Below are 19,465 nucleotides of genomic sequence, written 5' to 3'. Positions count from 1 at the left end.
TGCTCGGGGAGCGGCTCAGGCCAACGCGCTCCCTTCCGGCAGCCCCAATTCACCTTAAGCGTCGGCAACCGCGGGATGAGGGAGGGACCGCAGAGGGACGTGCTCCCCTTCTGAGCTTCATGAGGCCCTGAAGCCTGGCGGACTGGAGGTTCCCACGCAAAAATCCCGGTGGATGGCGCTTTGCCGTGGCTTCCGGGCCCTCAGAGGGGGGCCGTAGCTGAGCGTGTTGGGAATGAGACGGGCAGTTGTTCCTGGTGCATGAACGCCTGGGTCCTGCAATCTGAACTGCGAATCAGAGGAAGGAGACGGAGGTCCGGGAATTTGGGGCTTCGGGCTTGCAGATGGGAGAAGCAGAGGAGCTGATCCGCAGCCCCCTCTCTGCAGGGGCCAAGGCCAGCTCTGGGGATAAGAAAGAGGCAGGGCTGGCAGGAGTGGCCCCGGGAGAGGAGCTTGAGGAGCCAGGCATGACTGGCATGACCGGCTGCGACCCAGGACACAGCATGAGGACAGGAGGGCTAGGATCCTGGAGGGCTGGCGCACGGAGAGGAGGCAAGTTCGCTTCCAAGAGGACCCTTCCAGGAGGGTGAAGCTCAGACATACACAAAAGGAGGCCTGGGTTCGACGAGGTAGCTGCTGGCTGGGGTTCCATGAACCCAGAGAATTCTCCAAAAACAGTTCACTGGGAGGAGGACTGTTCCGACCCAAGATGCTTTGCTTCCATTCCTCCCCCAGGCTCAGCCTTGAGCAGGACGGCCACTCCTGAGCAGCATGAACGGTCAAGGAGGTTGCCCATGGCCCTGGCTGCACAGGAGCGGGCACGGCTCCTCGATGGAAAGAAATCCACGTGGTTGCGTAAGGGCTGAGGTCAAGCAAGCGTAGAGCAGATTCTTATCTAGTCACTTACACAAGAGGCTGCTAGCCACAACCTGCCACCAGTCGGTCTTTGCAGCAAGATTGCGAAACGGGCTGGCTGCAGAAAACAGATGCTCTGGCTGTGGCAAGGCATCTGCACTTGAAAGGTTTTTGGATAGGGCAGGATGAAGCCTGGGGTGGGCAACCAAATGCCCAACTGCATGCCCGCTTCCCCCTCGATACGGATGGAGCCAGAGCAGCTGACACAAAGGAGAAGAGGGCCAGACCTCTCTTGCTTGATTTTTGCTTGGCAATTGAAACTAGAACTGGTTTCCTTTTGTTCAGTAAAGCTGAGCAGGTGCTGAGTCGGCAAGTTTATGAAACCAATTTACATATTGTAAACATTTATGGTGGTTAAAGGAGCTAAGATGTAACAATGAATTTACATTTTCAGAAAATGGCGTCCAGGAACCTACGTTACGACTAAGTTCTGCTACAGCACCGGGAAAAAAGATGTTCGCACTTCATCGACGACACGATAACTCTAGACATTAATAAACACGCGACCATTTCTCTGCAAACCTGTCCAATTCTTGTAAAGTGTTAATGAAGCAATTTCCTGTATTTTCTTAAACCTGTCTGAAGTCTGTAGTGCAAATGATGTTTTCCATTTCTGAGTTACACATCTCTTTCCAAGTACCAGTAAACGGAATGTTTAGTTTGTGGACCAGTTGTCTTTTGGAGAACCTTCTGAGATTATATAGAATTCAAATTCATGTGACACTGTGCAACCCAATTTATCACACTGAGTATTGCTTAACTCTTGGATAAGAGTCAAACATGAGTAGCACTGCATTCCTCTGCACACTTACCTGGGAGTTAATCTCATTCTATTTAATGGATTTCAGATTACACACATATTGTACTGTAGAAGTCAGTCTGCTCCAGCATACAACTGGCCCATTTTGATAAAAGAAGCTTAGCCTGTAGGGAACTCACAGTGCGAGCAGGTCATGTTAAAGATACTAATCTTCATCCTTTGAGATTCTGTGAAACTAACGGATGAGCAAGTCCACTACAGCTTGTGGGATGAAGGAATTGGGATCTGTGGTAAGCTGGATCCCATAAGATCTTGCCTGCCCACTGACATCTACAGATGTGATTAACCATACGATCAGGGGCATGTTTACCCAGAAGTAACCCTAGCTATGCTCACTGGGGTTTACACCCAGGAAAGTGTGCCAAGAGCAAAGCCTGAGTCAGTGGGTATATGGACAAGGTCTTTGTGATTATGGCATCAGTCCGTATGTTTTGGAACTCCCTTCCACAGGCATCTCACTCCTGCTGCCGCTGCCCCGAGACTTCAAGGAGGACGCTGCTGTTGGAGGCCTCCCTCCATTGATCGGTCGGTTCAGATGGTGGCGAATTCTCTTGACCTTCCTGTTCACGGACTGGATAGCTACTTTTAAGGCTCACACTCTGCTCTGCGGCCCATGAAAGCAGCAGCGAGTGGCACTTCCGCACCGTGAAGACATGACCGACACCTGCTAGGGCGGGGAGCTCGAGCGAGGGCCAGCCCTAGGCACGCGCGGCGAGTGGCCACAGAGGAAAGTGTGTTTGCAGCCACATGGAAAGCTGCATTCGGCCGCTCGGAGTGGGCCCGGCATCCACGTCGGCCGCACAAGCAAAAACCAGCGTGCAGTTTCCTTTGGGAGAGGCTGATGATTCAAGAGCTGCAATGAAGCTCTTTTGCCAGAAAAAAAAGGAAAGGAAAGGTGTGGTTCAGACGCGGCTCACTCGTCGAGGGGAGGGGAAATCAGGAAGCACGGCCAGCTGAGAAACAAGCTCTGTTTGTCCTGAAAGGCTTTGCACGCAGGCAGCTCAAGGGACACCAGCATACGCCAGAGACTCGTCAGAGCTTGAAAAGTTCTTTGCAATGTGACATGGCATCCCTCGGGTTGCAAGAAAAGAAGTCCAGAGTCATCCTGGGTATACCAAAACCCATGGGCATGTCAGAAGTCTCTCCCTGGATTATATCTACACTGTCGCTGCCTCTCCAACTTCACCGAGCCTTTTCAGGCTAGGAACAGGCAAATCAGTAAACTAGCCGATGTTCTCGGAGTTCCATCATAAAGTTGCTTCCATCTCATGTCTGTTTCACAAAATACAGTCTTCTTTCTGCACAAAATGCGGGAATGTTCATGCATGCATCTTGAAATATGTGCCAATTGTGTGCATTTTTTTTAAATGGATGCATTTCTGTCTCATAAAGTATTTTGTAGAGGAAGAACAGGTAAGAAAGGGGGCAGCAACCTTTCAATGCTGACACCTCATTTGTGGACTTGCTTGGTCCAGGATATCTAATCAATTTCTTGCTTTCAGGCATCAGACCAACATGGCTACTCTTGCTTCAGTTTGCTTTTGGTCTGGGAAGTACCCGACCATTTGGTTTGATATCCTGTTACCTGGTTATCAGTGCCTGACGGGGGACGCACACACGGAAGAGGTTTTCTCCACCGCCCTCGCTGAGCTCCAAAGCCTTTCCAAAAGGAAGGTGCAAGTTCCAGACTGAAATTTCATCTGTAACCAAGTCTGGGTGCCTACTAGCAGCTTGACTAAAGTTTCTTGTGGGTTAGTGCTACTCTTGCGAGCCGTGAGGATCCGCATGAGTGTAAAACTAGGATGACAGATACTTTGAAGAAACAAATGCCATCCTTCGCTGAATTCTAGGCAGGTGGCAGGTGGTCTTTCAGTGCTGTAATTTCCATCCCTGAAACAAACCCTCCCGCAGCAGACCCCGACAACAAAGACACCCCCAGCTGATGCCAGACTCCGCCCACCTGATTTTAGCGTGGTCCTTAGAGCCACCAAGGCAAAAACGACCACGGAGTTACCCAGCCGTGTAAACAAACAGCCAATTAAAACAAGAATTAATGCTTGCAGGTCCCTAAACCTGAGCAGGTAAACACCATCCATGCTGGAGGGCTTCCAAGCCAGTTGGCCCAGCAGGGGGCCTGCTATTTTCTTGCTGTGCTGAGCAATTAAAATTCTCTCAAGCGAAGATCTTGGATGCTGCCCCCACCCCACTCCCGGGCGCTTTTATTTTGTGGCTGTTTCTTTCACTTTTCCAATGACATCTGGAGCATACGAAGCTTTTCCTCAGTTCTTGAGGACCAGTGTGTTAACTGTCAGGTCTACAGACCAAACCTGGGCCTTCAGAGGCTGCCTGGAAGCCCGCAGACCCATATCTGGCCTTCCCTTTTTCTCCTGAAAGCCACTCATTGGGTGCTTTCTCAGCCTCGGCAGACTTCCCCCTACTCTAGAAAGCCAGAAAGCCTGTACTACTCATTTACATGCAACAAGAGCTGTAAGCAAAAATATGCCAGGAATGGATGAGCAACTGTTTTCATTTCAGCTGTTCCGATATGAATTTACCAAATCTGCAAAATTCTCCATACTTCTGACAAACTTTGAGATTATTAAAAAAAAACAACTCATAGTGGGAAAACCCAAAACTGACGGTTTTATCCACCCAAGTGCAGGGCTTTGAGAGCTTTGCTCTTCAAAGTCTGGGTATGACTCCCCGAAAATCCAACTCAGCTAGTGCTTGCCTAGGGATGTCCCTCTCCTTTTCCGCTTCCCCCACAGACCAGCTCCTCACCTTGCTTGCTACTTGGCAGCCCCTCTCCTCCTTGAACGCATCAGTTCCTGCTGGGGAGGATGGGTGAGAATGTCCTTGCAGTTTGTTTCAATAAGGAATCACCGAATTTCGTGAAGCATTTCTTATTCGGGAAAGAATCTAAGATTTTAAAAAATGAACTGCTGGAGAGGAAAATGGACTGATTTGCCTCTCCTTAAAGAGAAGCAAGGGGGGGGTTGGGGGGGGGGTTCACGCTTGGGGAGGGTAGTACTCCTGGATGAGTTTCTGCCATTAGACTGCCAGGGGGGAGGTGGCATCCAATTTGTGTTGATTTTTCATACATAACACATTCTGTCCTACCTTCCCCCAGGGAGATCATGGCAAAGCATTTGATACCTACCCCTTCATTTGTCTGCACAACGAGCCCACAGGGCCGTCTCGGCTCCGAGAGTGCTTGGTTCAGGGCAACCCAGTGAGTTTCGTGCTCAGATGGGGATCAGAGCTTGGGTCTTCCTGGTCCTAGCTGAACTACCTGAATGCACCACCTGGCTCTCGAGGGGAAGCCATCTCTGTTTCTCCCAGTGCTGCCTACTCGACTGCCCCTGGATCCCTGGAGATGCCAGGATGGAACTTTGGACCTTCTGCGTGCAAAGCAGGTCCGTGCTTTCCCACTGCTGCACTCGCTGTGACCATCCCCGAGGAAGGTCGACTTGGCCGTGGCGATGCATGCCTTGGAAATCGCCCAGCCGGGTTACCCCTGCAACGATGTGTCTTGGAAGCAACTCAGATAAGATCCAGCTGGCCCTGAGCAGAAGGAAGCCGAGGAGGAGGTGCTCCACTGGTGTCGAAAAAGCAGCGTCGTCTCCCACTTTCATTCCAGACACAATATTGCTGCTAACCGTTAAAGCCCTTTAAAAATCCCTTTAGGGTGCCTTAGAGAATGCTTCTTGTCCTCAGCTCTCTCTCCTCTAACCCCCACCCCGAGATCCTCAAAGAACCCCCTGGTCAAGGTCTCACCATGGTTTTCTTTTCTTCTGAGTAAAACCCCATCAGTGAAAGAAAGTCATTTATTGGTCATACAAAATCAATCCTGTTACTAAAATTTGGTTCCAGAATCAATGACTATTTACTGGGTTTAGAAAGAGCATCCACGGTGCCCCTTCCGTCTTTTAACTTAAAATTGTTGGTTTGCATTCTCCTGTGCAATTCCTTCGCTGACGGTTTAGTCCGTCCTTCTGCCTTTACTTTGCAGGATTTTGCATTCTGGCTGCCGGCTGCTGTAACCAGAAGCCAAACTTTCCCCCGGAATATGAAGGAATACCTCCTGCAGAAGCCAGCAAAGGGAGAGATAGGGCTGAGTGGCGGCGTCATGAAAATGGCTTTTTTTTACTGCAAGTTTCTTAGGGATGAATGGCTGATGAAATACCAAGAGCCAGTTGCTTTGCCTTCTGGGAAGCAAGGCGAGCTGGTAATTCTTCGGGGAAAATAATAGCGCGTCCCATAAGGCCAGGAGAGGGGTGGAGAGCTCTGCCTCTAATTGCCCCTGCCAGGCAGCCAACGCGTACCTGCAATTAATCGGCCCCCAGGACCGAGCCTTGAAACAGAATACAAATTGGAGGGTTCAGAAACCCAGTACACAGAGCTCCAGAATTCACAGGCGTGCACATGGCCACTCTCAAACCTGAGGACAGGTAGAGAAAAACGGGGGGGGGAGCAGAGCAGGATGGCTGGAATCCTCACCCCCGCGAGTGCTCCGCACGGCAGCGTTTTATCATCGCAGGCTCTTGTCCTCCCGCTGATCTTAGGGTGGATGCGAGAAAGGTGCTTTTTGTGGAGGGCTCTCCCTTATTGCAGCAGAGGCTTGCAAGTGAAGCAGCTGCCGACTTAAGGACCAAATTAAGTGCTCCCTGTCAAGGCGGAAGGGCAGGGGGGGGTAGATCCTTTCTGCTGTTGCACAAGACCGACTTAAAATATGGCTTCCCAGAAGCAGCCAGGGTCTGCTGAGGGGAGTCCCCGTCAGACAAAAGGGGAAGACGGGCCATTCCTTCCGTTTTCAACAGCACCAGACAAAATGATGATGGTTATGTTTCTCAGCACTGCAAAGGGGAGGGCCGGCTCCTCTGGTGTTTGTGCGAACGTTCCGCAGTCTTCGATGAGAAGAGGCTGATCCACCAGCACTGGCCTGCCTTCCTCTGCACGAGGAAAGCACACCCGATGCAGGGAATAATTCGTAACGCAAAAAGCTGGGGGGAAGGCGAAAGCCCCGGCAGCAGGATTTCAGGGGGTGAGAGTGTCCAGAGTGGCCCCCTCGGATTCTGGGCTCTGATGTCAACAGGAATCGCAGCCTTGTCACTTCCTCCCAGGACACCCAGCATGGGGCTTGTGCAATCTGTCACTTAACGTTTGGCAACACGCTTACACAGCATTAGGTCACACCAGGTTCAGTGACGCTTGCTCCCAAAAAGAGAGGGCCTGGAGCTTCAGCTTCAGCTTTGATTCCTCTCTTGACTTCCTTTCCTAGCCACAAGGCCCGGTTCTTCCTCGTAGAGCCGTTCGTTTTGCCATCCATCTTGGTTTGGGCCACAAGGACCTTCTCTCATCTGTGTGCGTGTGGCAACAAGCATCTGAAGAATTGCTTACAAATAGGGTTGTGAACTGTGAATTGAGCCCCTCCCTCCCCCATGAATCGCAATAAATTAAAAAGCATCCCTCAATAAACTGTTAGTTTTCTTACAAATGATTTGACTGTGTTCCATACGATAGATATGTGTGCAATGTGCATCCCTATGTATTTTATATATAAGATGTAGGCGTCAGGAATTGTTGTGGAAGACCGAGCAAAATGTCCATACATCTGTCCAGTCACAGATTATGCCAACCCTTGTGAGCTGGATGCCAACGCAACTAGCCACTGGCAAGGCAAAACGTAGGACCACCCTCTTTATTCTTCCATCCTTGTTTAAGACCCTGGGTGCTGTCTCAGTCACCAACCATATTTATCAGCCCGGGCTGTGGACAGATGTACCCGCTCAGCCTCAGTCAAAACTCTGAGCACTCTGTGTTGTAACAGCACCAGGCCTGGATGCAGGGAACGGTTTTAATTGCACTTAGTGCCCTTCAGCCGTAGCTAACAAATTACACTTCGCATACAAAGCCGAGAGGAAGGGAAAACGATCGGAGCTCTTTGCCGATTCAAAGGAAGAAAATCAACTGAGCTGGTCCAAGTCTTGGAAAAAAAAGGGTATTACTTTTTACTGGTTTTTCCAACCAAACGTCAACCGGGGGTTAGCCACTGGGAAGCCCACCAGCTGGGCATGATTCTAGCAGCTCCTGGTTGGTCCTGCAGAAACTGGCATTCTCAGGAAGGCCCGTCTGGCAAGCAGGAGTGGGGAACCGGGGGCCCAGGGGCTACATCCAGCCCTCCTGACTTCCCCAGGGGAACACTCTGCCAACACGTAAATTGACACTGGATGCGTTTTGCTTAATTCTGTGTTTGGAAATCACGATTACTAATAATGACCCTAATAAAGATGATGATGATCACTACACTGCCCAATGGCGAAGGTGATCTGGATGGTTCACAGCGACTCATAAAATTAGTAACATTATACAATGCATACAACTATACAAACGTCATAAAGTAGCACGCATTTAAAAGCTTAAATGACTTGAATAAGACAGGCTATGAAAAGCAGCTAACACCCGCCCCCCCATCGGCCTGTTAAATGCCTCTGCGTAGAGGGCAACCTGACCTGGGCCAAGAGGGCAAGAGTTGGTGCCAGGTGGGTCTCCGTGGGGAGACTGTTTCTTAAACGTGGGGGCCTGAGGCAGAGAAAGGCCAGTAGCTTTTTGCCGCCAGGGAAGGCCTCCAACACTGGATGCAGCATCCAGGTAGACTGCAGCTGAGAGACAGTCCTGTGCACACTGCAGTCCCAAGCCACCCGGGGTTGATCTAGGTATGGCCAGGCACCTTGAATGAACGTTTTTATAGACACAGGCCCCTGCTTTTTCTCCGCGATAATCCAGGGCTGTCGCAACGAGGGTTCCCAAGAAACTCATCTGGGATTCGAGTCCTGGAATGCTGTTCGTGGGAGGAGGGAGGGTCTGGGGGGGAACGTGCTGCGCAGGCCGGGGGGGGACCAGCACCGGGCCAAACAGGGCTGGCAGCCTGGAGGTTTGGCACACCAGGATTCAGACCAGCGGCACATTACCGCAGCTGTGGACCAGTGCAGCTCCTCTCGGGCATGGCAGACGCAGGAACGGTGTGCACCTTTGCTTCACAGATCCCCAGGCCTGCTCTGTGGGAAACCCAGGCCTCTCAGCCGGCCAGCACTCCCGGAGGGAAGGTGTGCGGATCCGTGCAGCTTCGGGACCACAGCGCTGCTCCCCAGACGTTTATCTGCTTGGCCTTGCCTCGGAAGGCCTGCAAATATCTGTCAATATTTATAAAAGCGCAGCGCAGCCTGCCGACAATCTCCAAGGACAGTTTGCTGACTGCTTGCATGCAGGGTTGATGTTTGCCAGCATGACCTTCCTGTACCCGAGCTTCGGTGCACCACCCTATAAAAACACCCTCGCCCTCTAACCTCAGGGGCAAACGGTCTCCAGCCGTGGCGAGGCAGCGGGAAACACAGAACCGGGAAACACAGGGCACCTCAGAAGCTGCCTGGCCACCCACGCAGTGCCGCTCTGGCTGGCAGTGACCCCCCGGCCTCTCAGTGCAACAGCTCTCTCTTATCAGGTGCGACGTACTGCATAAACCTGGGGAAGGACTTTCTACATGAAAAGCAGGTGTTCCGAAGCCCCCCTCTAAAGGTGCTGCTACATTTGCCCCACCCAACACACACACACACACACACACACACACACACACACCAGCCAGTAGTAGCCCAGCTGGTCCAGAAACGGCTTCTGGGTCTGTCTGTCTGTCTTTATTCAGGTCAGACAACAGAAACGCTTTCAGGTATCTCCTCTCCCCAGTTCCACCTTCCAAGAGGAACTCAGCACTCTGTGGGGACAGAGGTAAGAGTGGCCCATGGGAGATGAAGTAGCTCTCCAGGGGATGCATGCTGGGAGCAGGGGCGATACCACGTGATCCAGAATCTAGTCCCCACTTGACCAAGCCATTCACTGGGGGATCTTGGGGCCAGAGGTGGACTCCCAGCCTAACCTGCCTCACAGGGATGTTGTGGTGCGGAAAAGGGGAGGAGCAGGAGGGTGACGCCAGCTGCCATGGGCTCCTTGCAGAAGAAAAGGCAGGCTCTAAATATAATAAAGTATAAATAAGAACCACCATGGGAGAATTGTGACCTTGGTAAGAGCAGCAGCTGCAGCTCCGGGAAGAGGGGACTTTCTCCTATACCAGGCTCCAATTCAAAACCGACCTGCTTTCAAGGCAGCGTCTCCTAAAGTTGCTTCGTTTCCCCTTCCGTGATGAAAACACAGCAAGACCACGGCATGTTGCATGTTTTCTACCTCGTATTACAAAGCAGACTCCCCTGAACCTGACACCTCCATCATCCTGAGAGAGTGTGGCCCCTGTGGATTACGGGGATTCTGGGCCAATACACCTTGAAGGTGCCAGGCTGGGGAAAGACTGGCCCAGAGAGAGGAATAACGCACGAGGGGACGAGCACACCCACCGTCCAGTGCCTGGATTCCTTCTGGGAGCTGGGGAGTTAATCCAACTCGCACCTAAGTGGGACACACCGGGGTATCTCTGCCTGCGGACTCTGACTGGCAGCAGCGCTCTCATTCCCAGCACCCTGCCCTGCCCTGCCCTGCCCTGCCCTGCTGCAGCGGCCCCGCGATGAAGGGAGCGAGACGTGGAAAGCCAAGGGCGCCTTCTATTTGCAGGGGAGCAGTCGGGGTGCAGCGCTGCCCTTGGGCTCAGCAGTTCCAGGGTCCCCCTGCATGCAAGACGGAACGCTGGGACCAGGAGGGCCTTTCTGTGCACGGTGGCCGGTCTCACCGAACGATCGAATGAACAGATGAGCAGGCAGGCAGGCAGGCGGGCGAGCGAGCAGGATGCTTTGCTTCTGCGGCAGCACCGACCCCGCCTGACCGCTGCCTCAGTGCAGGGATCAAAGGAGCCAGCTGGCAGGCTCATAACTCAGCCCCAGAGAGCGGAGGTCACTTTCCCGGTTCCTGCGTAAGGAGCTGTTAATCTTCAATCGCGATGGTTTTCGGAGAGGTTATCCGTGTCTCTGCAAAAGCGTTCCCAGACCTCCTGACCTCCTGCGCCGCTGGCCCCAGATCCGCGCGCCAAGAACACCACGCGGTTGTAGCCGCAAGACCTAAGGAGACCTCTCCCGCAGAGCGTGCTGTTTACTCCTCTGCTCTCTGAGGTCAGCCCTCCTAGGCATCAGCAGCAGGGCAGAGCAAAGGGTAACGAAAGAAGGGGCCGGGCGGAACCTCTCCCCACCTCCCTTCTGCGAGAGGCCCGGCCTAATCCTCGGCAAGATCCAAGGCACAGAGGCCACAACAAGGAAACGGTTCCAAAGATTTGCAGCTATTCCCTTGACTTTTCCCTCATCAGCTGAAGCAGAAAGGCACAGCCGGAATCTGCTGTGCCCGCCAACTCCACCCCACGATCAGCCCCTTTCCTCGTGCCTGGCCCGCTGGGACCCTACGCTCTTCCCCTGCTCTCTGGGGCAGCCGCAGCATGAAGGGGCTCTGCCCCCCACTCTCTGGAGCCCACGACAGACTGCTCTACTCCGGCTCTTCTTGCACCCCTCAGAAAGTGAGGTGGAAGCTGCAACTACTGCTCTGGCCGTGCGCGGTGGAGGGCTGGCCCTTCCCTTGGGATCCGTCGGTTGCCTAGTGGGGGACAGAACTTTAGCAGGGAATCTCGGCATCCTTCTCGTTCAATCGATCACGAGGCGGTTCTGGAATACCCACCAGCAAACTCCATGGCAGCCTCCACTCTCATTGCAGGCAGGAACAAAAGCCGGGGCTGCCCGACGCCCCCCCCCACAGCTGCACTGCGTCCACCGTCAGCTGCAGGAAGTTCTCCGCACGGGGCTGGGCCAAGGTTCGGTCCTGCAGGCTTTGCTCCTTCTGTCTACCTCTTCCTTCCGTCCGCAGCCCAAAAACTCTCCAGGAGGAGCGGGGGGGGGATGTGGTGGGGGATCAGCTCTGGTCCAGCAGGCCTCGTTCCAGCAGGACCGCCCTCACTTTCTCCACGATGATCGGCACTTCTGCCATGGCGCCACGACCTGTGCAGTCAGAGCACACGCAGGTTCGCCAGCACATCCACGAGGAGCACTCGCCCCGCCTCCTGCGGGAAAGACCGGCCACGACTCCTCCCTCTGCCGTCCCTGCCCTGCGCCGGCGCCAAGCCGCACGGCAGACAGACGTCTGGACGGTGATCCTAACGTCCACGCAGCCCATCGCCCAAAACCGGGCACTTCAGACAGGATCAGCCTCGAGCCCCCGTGGAAAGGGGAACGCCTCGCCCACGAGAGGAGGGCAGCTTCTGGTGCGGGCATGCTATTCTTCACCTCCGAGGAGAGTCACGCCTACCCGGGTTGGCTCCGCCACTGTTTCGACCCACCTCCCTTTGCCTTGGCGGTCTGCACGGCCGTATTCCACCCTGCTTGGCCCCCAGCGCTCTCTTTCTGCAGGCGCGTCTCTGCACTTGGCTGAGCTGCTGTGCATCTAATGCAGGAGCCGTCAACAGTTTCTGTTTAAGGGGGCGTGAGACTTCCCCCACAAATTCCAGCACTTCTCCCTGCCAGTAAGTCTGCGCATCTTCTTGAAGCTTTCCAAGATCAATTCCTTTGAGGCTGGCTCTCGGCATCCAGGAATAAGACAGAGGAGCGGGGGAAGAAAGTCTGTCTTTGCTTTATAACATTAAGTTTTCAGAGCTTATCTTCCCAAGTGGGCCAAGGGCGCCCAACTAGGACTATCGGGCAATTCAGGATCTCTTAACCTACTGGAATGTAAGAAACAGCCTTAGACCTTCTGGCTATCTAGCCCAGTACTGAGCACACTGACTGGCAGCTGCCCTCTGGGGTTTCAGAAGGGTCCCTTCCTAGCCTTACCGAGAGAGACCACTGGGGACTGAGGCTGGGACCCTCCGATGCAAAGCCACTGAGCGACGGTCCCTCCGTCCTCTCCGTGTGTTTCGCAGTTAACGGACTGACGGAGCAATCCTCTGAGCAGGAAGGGCCAGGGGAAGGAAGATCCAACGGCAGCTGCACCCCCGTGCCCAAAGCCCTGCTCCATCATGCTGGCAGGGCGGAGGGGACTGCGTTACCCTTCCTTCCTTCTCTCCGTCCATCGCGTCCTATCGTTTTCAGGGCAGGGACACGATGCTGCTGCCGTGCCTGACACCCAGAAGGGCTTTGGATCCGCCCGTGATCCACCCCCGTCCTGCCTCCGCCGAAGGTATTTCTGCAGGGCTGGGGAGGGAGTGTCTCAGGTCGGATCTCCCTCTCTGAGGGTGGACCTGCCTGACTACCCCCAGAGGGAAGAGCCCAACTATGTGGTGGCCACAGCTCACAACCCAACAACACAGCATGGCTTGTTAGCACAACTGGTTTCAGGCAACATGACGACACTCAGTTCCGCCTCAATCCTATGGAAGGCTGAAGCCACCTAGCGAGCCGCGGCCTTGAATTCGGAAGTGCTGAACGGGACTGCCGTGGGCCGGGCACTGGGGAGGGCTTCCCTTCATGGGGTCGCCGTAACCCAGGGACAACTTGACAGCACAGAACCACCACCAGCAAGTGGCATGGAAGCAACTGCTTCTGCGTAGAAACAGACAGGACCGCGTGTTAAATGCTGCACACTTCCAGAGGAAGACCATTAAAACCACACAAGGCTCTGCAGGTGTGCAGAAGATGAGATAGGAGTGACTCAAGAACGCTCAGCCGTGCCTTTGAAACGCCACATGAGAAGCTGCCTGCAGGAAGGGCTGCGCCTGGTCTCCCATCCCATAATCACCGCTACAGGTGAGACAGCAGGCAGCCGGCCAGCGACTAACCTTCATCGCCACAAACGAGCTTCTTCACGATACACGGGATCTCCAGGTAGCCAAAGCCCTTGAGCTGCCGCACCTGCTGTGCAGAGATGGGGTGCTCCCACATGGCCGTGTTCATGGCGGGGCAGAAGAGCAGCGGCTTGCTCAGGTCCCAGGCACGGACGACGCACGTCTGAGAAGGGAACAAAGGCCAGCCACAGGGGTGAGAACCCCCCATCCCCATCCTGCACAAGCCGGAAACGGCTGAAAAGGGGCGAGCGCAAAGATCACTGGCCCAAGTGCAGTCGCTGGGCGGTCTCCAGCAGCGCCGTTTGCAAAGGGAAGCGGCATTCGCTGAGCTCGGCCGACACATTCCACCGTGCAGGCAGCCCCGGCACAACAACAGACTGTGCAAGCAGAATGCACAGACAGTTATGCACGCGCACAAAACTGGATTCTCCTTGCAACGCGGGCTCTGAACCACACGCAGGCGAGCTCAGCAGCGTGGGCGCGTGCGGAACGATGCTGGATGCTGCCCGTGAACTGTCCTTTGCCAAAAGGGCACTGGCCAAAGGTCCGAGCAAGGCAGAACGCAAGCAGGACCAGAGAGGGATCACTCGGAGACGGGGCTGCCAGGGACGTGGGGGCTGTTGCTCCGGAGCGGAACGCAAGCGTGGAAGAGTCCTGCCGCAGACGAGAAACTGAAATGCCACCGCTGTGTGATTGTGATTGTGGGTGGGGGAGCAGACCTCCTAAGCTGCAGGGCTGTTCGGGGGAGGATTCCTCTTGGGTACAGGCCTCGTCCAAAGAGCTCCCCTCCAGGGAGGTTTCTGGGAAGAGAGACAGCTGGGAAGAGAGACTCCTGCCACAGGCTGCCCCTCAGTCCAGTTTCTCTCATTCCCTGCATCACCAGACTCTCCCTTGGATGTGTGTGAGAGTTCCAGAACTTGTCATTTAGGTAAAACATTTCCGCTCCAGCTTTTGAGCAAATACAGGCCTTACAGTGGCTCAACAAATAGCGAGAGAGAAAGAGAGAAGACCAGGGTAAATTCTAACATCCGAAAGCAAAAAATAAGCAGAAAACGGAGTTAACACCATTCATGTGTCTTTGAAAACCCGGGCAAACAAAAGGAAAAGCATTTCAGACTGCTGCCTCGAAGCGAGCGACGCAGGCCACACGCTGAATGCAGATGAGGCGGCAGATGCCAGAATTGGGAGTGCAGACACTGCAGACACTGTCCTGGGTACACACACCTCCAGGAGCGGGAGCACGAAAGCTGATGAGTCGAACGAGCAGGCAGGTTCATTCAAGGAGAGGGTGGCCCTGCAGATGCCCCAGCCCAGGCCTGTCCTAATATTAAAGTTCAAACCCAGCACTCTGAACTATGCCTGGGGGACATACTATTAAATGCACGCTCAGCCATTCACATTTTAAGAAGCCGCGTTCTTTGAAAAACAGCAACAGAAGATGAAGAAGGAAGAGCAGATGGAGATGCAAAGAATTCTGCTTCTTGCAAAAGACCAAGCGAGCATCAGGCGTTCCCAGGGGACTATGAGAAAGCAGAGCGCTGAGCCTCAAGCGAACAGGAGACGGAGGCTCTTCAAAAGGCAGCACAAGCAGCGCTCACACGCTCCGACGGCATCAGGGGAAGCTTGCGGCAACTCACCAGTAAGTTGTCACAGAGGCCGCTGGCGATCTTGGCCAGGGTGTTTGCATCCAGCGGAGCCACCAGCATGAGGTCAGCCCAGCGCCTCAAGTCTATATGCAGGACAGGATCCGTGCGTCCCTTCCACATCTGCAGGGGAGAGATCCTCGCTCAGCAAAATCACTTTATGAGGCTCGGCTCACTTACATGAAGCAATCCAATCCCAGAGAAACACCCGTCTGAAACCACCATCTCGGAAAATGTAGAAGAGAAACCAGAAACTGCAGAACTGAGACAGAGCAAAGCAACAATTCGAGTCTGTCGCCCCCTCCAAAGTCAGCCCGATGCCACGACACTATCCTGCAACCTGAGAAAGTCGGGCTGGCTTTGCAGAACGTAGCAACACCCTTGGGAAACTGGGGTGCAAACAAGCTCCCCTTGGGCCATCACTGAAGTCAGCCGCCAGGGTCCAACACACTGACCTGCCACTCATCTGCATCGCTGTGCAGGGCTACAGGAATCTCGCCAGCATTGTAGAAGTGCTTTGCATTCTCCGTGGTCACAACCTGAACTTCCACCTATGCGGGAAAGGGAAGGAAGGAGAGACAGAAACAAGCCATTTAAGAGCTGGACGCTTCATCGTGTGCACCAGCTTCAGGGAGCTCATTCACCTGTTCGAGCAAAGACTTGCACACGTGTCCATGAAATAAGGAGCCCTGCAGCACCTTACAGGTTAAAGGCACAATCCTATGCATGTTTGGAAGGAAAAATGGCCAACAGCTGCTAGCTATGCAGGCTGGAGAATGCCGGAAATTGTGGGCCTTTTTTCTGTCTACACAAACAAAGGCTAATGCCTTAAGGGACTTTGGGGTTTAAGCTTTTGTGGACTGACACCCATTTTATGGATGCATGAAGGTTATAACCAGTCTGAGAGTGTTTCTCCCTGTCATTAAATGCTTTCTGGCCAGGCACAAACAAACCAGCAAATGGAATATTCGCTTAATAAGGAGTTACCTCCGGTGTTCTCGGGCAAGTTTCTCCAGTCCTACCTGGAGATGCCCGCAAATGAACAATGCAGCTTCTAGAAGCAAAGGGTGTGCTTTACTACTGAGCTGCAGCCCCACCCAGAACTGTTACTGTTGGACTGGGGACCTGGGAGATCCGGGTTCAAGTCCCCACGCAGCCATGAATCTCACTGAGTTACTCTGGGCCAACCACAGACCCTCAGCCTAACCTACTTCACAGGGTTGTTGTTGTAAGAACAAAATGGACAGGAGAACCCTCTAAGCCACCTTTTGTTTCTTGCAAGGGGAAGGAAGGTGGGGCATAAAGGCAAGGCAACTGGACATCACATAAAAGTTTCACTTAGAAAGCAGTCGCAATGATAACTATCGGCGCCAGGTAAAGACCTTTTTATTTAAACATCATTTCAATTGTTAAAACATATGATCTGGCCGGGGCAACTTCTTCTTCCTTCTCTTTCTCCTCCTATATTTTTATTTTATACTGATAATTTTAATTTTGTATTTGTAAATCAATGTATTTTTTTGTATTTTTATATTTAATGGTAATTTATTATGTACTATTGTATTTCAATGTATTTTATCATGTTGTATGCCGCCCCTTGCCGAAACCTCGGGGCGGCTTAGAAATGTTATAATAATAATAATAACAACAACAACAACAACAACAACTATCGCATAAAAGTTTCCTTCTAAAACAAAACAAACTGCCTTATTTATCTAGTCGGTGGCCTTTGTAACGTTATCAGTTTTACAGACCAGGTGTGAAAAAGTGGGAGTTTCAGACAATGCAAAAGTGCAGTGCCCCCTGCCCCCATCGCTCTCACTCACTCACGCATAGGAAAGAACACCTCCACCTGCTACTTGCAGGAACACTTATGCACCCAGAAGTAGGCCTTGGGGGATCAGAATGTTTTCCACCAAGTGACTAACAGACTAAATATGTAACAGAAAAGATGCAGATGAACTGCTGGTCTTTCAAGGGCTGCAGCCTGGCATCTATTCACAGATCATGCAAATCACCCGAGACAGACATGCTTCTCTTGGGTTAGTTAAGCTCTGCATGACTGATGGATGGAAAAGCCCTGTCCAAGGTTACCTACCCTTAGCAAATGGCTCCATCTACAGATACAATTTATTACTACATGAAGCAGCTCTGCAGAGATGATAGCAAAGTCTGTAATTCCCACGGAATTGCCACCGCACTCTGCAGAGCCAACGCTTTCTGGAAAACCCATGCAATGCGGATCATGGAAATATTACAAGGGCCACTTGCAGTGCGTTACAGTCTTAAAATGGTGGTTCTATATGGTCTTTGCAGACTTATTAGAGGAGTTTGTGCCCGGTGCAAACAGTATCAAGTCACACCAAAGATTGCTGAAACAGAGCAAGCAGCAGTGTCCCTTTGCAAGTAAGAGTGCAAAGTTATTCAGATCTGACTGTGTAACAATTACTCACTCCAGGTAGTTTCAGGAGTTCAGCTACAAGAAGAGGCAACTTTAAGGCAGCCACACTTCCTGTTACACCCACAAGGATGTGGGCATTCTTCTGCGTGGGGGGTGAGGCGGCTGGTGGCTCAGAAAGTGTGATGCGATTCATATCGGCCTCAGGAATCACTCACATTCTGAAGGCAAGCAAAAGTGAAGCATGAATCATTGTTTTCAAACGGTTCGGTGAATCCACGCTGGTTGAGATTTACCACATACTGGCAAACCAATCCACTTTAAGTGTGGCATGTCCATCCCCCAAGCCTGATCTTTAGATTTATGCAATTTATCAGAAAAGTACCAACCACGGAAAAGCCCAGCTCAGCACCGAATTCAGGATTGTCCCATTCTTCTGAAATATCTCACATCAAAGGCAGAAGAGAGGGTTATTTTATTTATTTAAAAGTTTTCTATACCGCCCCATACTTAAGTCTCAGGACGGTTTACAACATTACGTAAAATATTGCAGCCTTGACTTGTTTCAAAGCTGTTTCACACCTGCCAGGCCTGTAGTGCTAACATCCATGCAGCACTTCATAGCACAACCCTCTCAAAGTTGAAAAAGAAGCAAGTACCAATGATTTCAGGAAGATCTGCTTCTTGGAAAGTGGGCATAACAGAATGTGATATAACTCATTCTCTCCATTTCTCTTATCTTTATATTAGGATGTGTAAATCACGTGTAAAAATTTAAAATATTTAATTACAATCAATATTAAATATTACTAATGTGCTAATGATTCGTATTAAAATATTAAATAAAATATTAATTTTTAAACTAGGATTAACTATGAAACAGCATTAGATTTAGATATGTGTGGGGGTGAAGGGGAGATCAGGGTGGGTAGCAGGGTGGGGAATGTGGTGGGTAGCAGCCTTTCTTCTGTTTTCCTATATATTGGTGTAGAAAGTACACTAAGGACAAATTAAGATGTATGTTTTTAAGAGGTTATGGTTAAAACTATGAGACTAACAACTCTGAGTGTTTAAGGTCTAGGGAGTGTAATTAAAAGGAAGAGTGATGATAAATAAAGCAGATCTTGCATGTTTACAAACGACTCATCAGAAAAAGGAAGGGGTAAATGAACTTAACGCAACATGGTCAAATATTGATAAGCTTTTGAAAGTTCAGAATCAAGGAAACAAGTCACGCTAAACACAGCGGTTTCGTTCCTGATGAACAAACAAGAATCAGTTACTTAGTGTTCTAGCAGAGAGATGCAAGAGAAAAATAAACCTCTGTCAAGGTCAGAATTTGTAAAGATAAGTGTGGAGGCAGATATTTTGATACCAAATGCCCTAAAAGGAAGTCTAGGTCAAGATAACAATGTACAAAAAGCGATCGAATGCTTCCTGCTGGTTATGTTTTCCCTCTTCAGTGGATGTATCCTACTTGCCTTGCTGTGCTATTTTCTGCTACAACCACTGCAAAACGCGTAAACGTATAAACTAGCTGTGCAGGGCGACTGCGGCAGCTGGTCCCCGCCGGAGGCGAGATCGCTCTTTACCGGAGGATGTTCTGCAGCGGATACACGAGCACATGCTCATGACGCGCGCACGGCCAAACGAGGCCTTCTCTGCTGCGGCGCCCTGGAGGCGAGCAGCGCCTGGCCGGGCCCAGGCAGGCGATCGGGGAGCCCGGTGGGCTGCGGGGCGGCGGGCGCCCATGCAAGGCCGGGAGGCGAGGAGCGCCTGGCCAGGCCCAGGCAGGCGATCGGGGAGCCCGGTGGGCTGCGGGGCGGCGGGCGCCCATGCAAGGCCGGGAGGCGAGGAGCGCCTGGCCGGGCCCAGGCAGGCGATCGGGGAGCCCGGTGGGCTGCGGGGCGGCGGGCGCCCATGCAAGGCCGGGAGGC

The 19,465-nt window shown here is 52.3% G+C and overlaps 1 protein-coding gene across 4 annotated transcripts in view; it reads right to left on the bottom strand.

The window, feature by feature from the left end:
- Nucleotides 1–5,545: 5,545 nt before the first annotated feature.
- PPCDC (phosphopantothenoylcysteine decarboxylase) overlaps nt 5,546–19,465 on the bottom strand; it is a 14,077-nt gene continuing 157 nt past the window's right edge. The window contains exons 1-6 of one of the 4 annotated variants that reach the window (XM_044450469.1): nt 19,121–19,196; nt 17,584–17,749; nt 15,586–15,681; nt 15,125–15,253; nt 13,482–13,650; nt 5,546–11,709 (exon numbers count right to left, since the gene is read on the bottom strand). In XM_044450469.1, the coding sequence (XP_044306404.1) occupies nt 11,624–11,709; nt 13,482–13,650; nt 15,125–15,253; nt 15,586–15,681; nt 17,584–17,724 (621 nt within the window). In that variant the 5' untranslated portion in view covers nt 17,725–17,749; nt 19,121–19,196 and the 3' untranslated portion in view covers nt 5,546–11,623. The other 3 variants (XM_044450466.1, XM_044450467.1, XM_044450468.1) reach the window with 3 other exon arrangements.

The sequence above is a fragment of the Varanus komodoensis genome, unplaced genomic scaffold (genome assembly GCF_004798865.1).
Source record: "Varanus komodoensis strain SLA01 unplaced genomic scaffold, ASM479886v1 scaffold67, whole genome shotgun sequence".
NCBI lineage: Eukaryota > Metazoa > Chordata > Lepidosauria > Squamata > Varanidae > Varanus > Varanus komodoensis.
The sequence above is the reverse complement of the archived record's forward strand: the minus strand, read 5'-3'. Positions and strand labels throughout refer to the sequence as shown.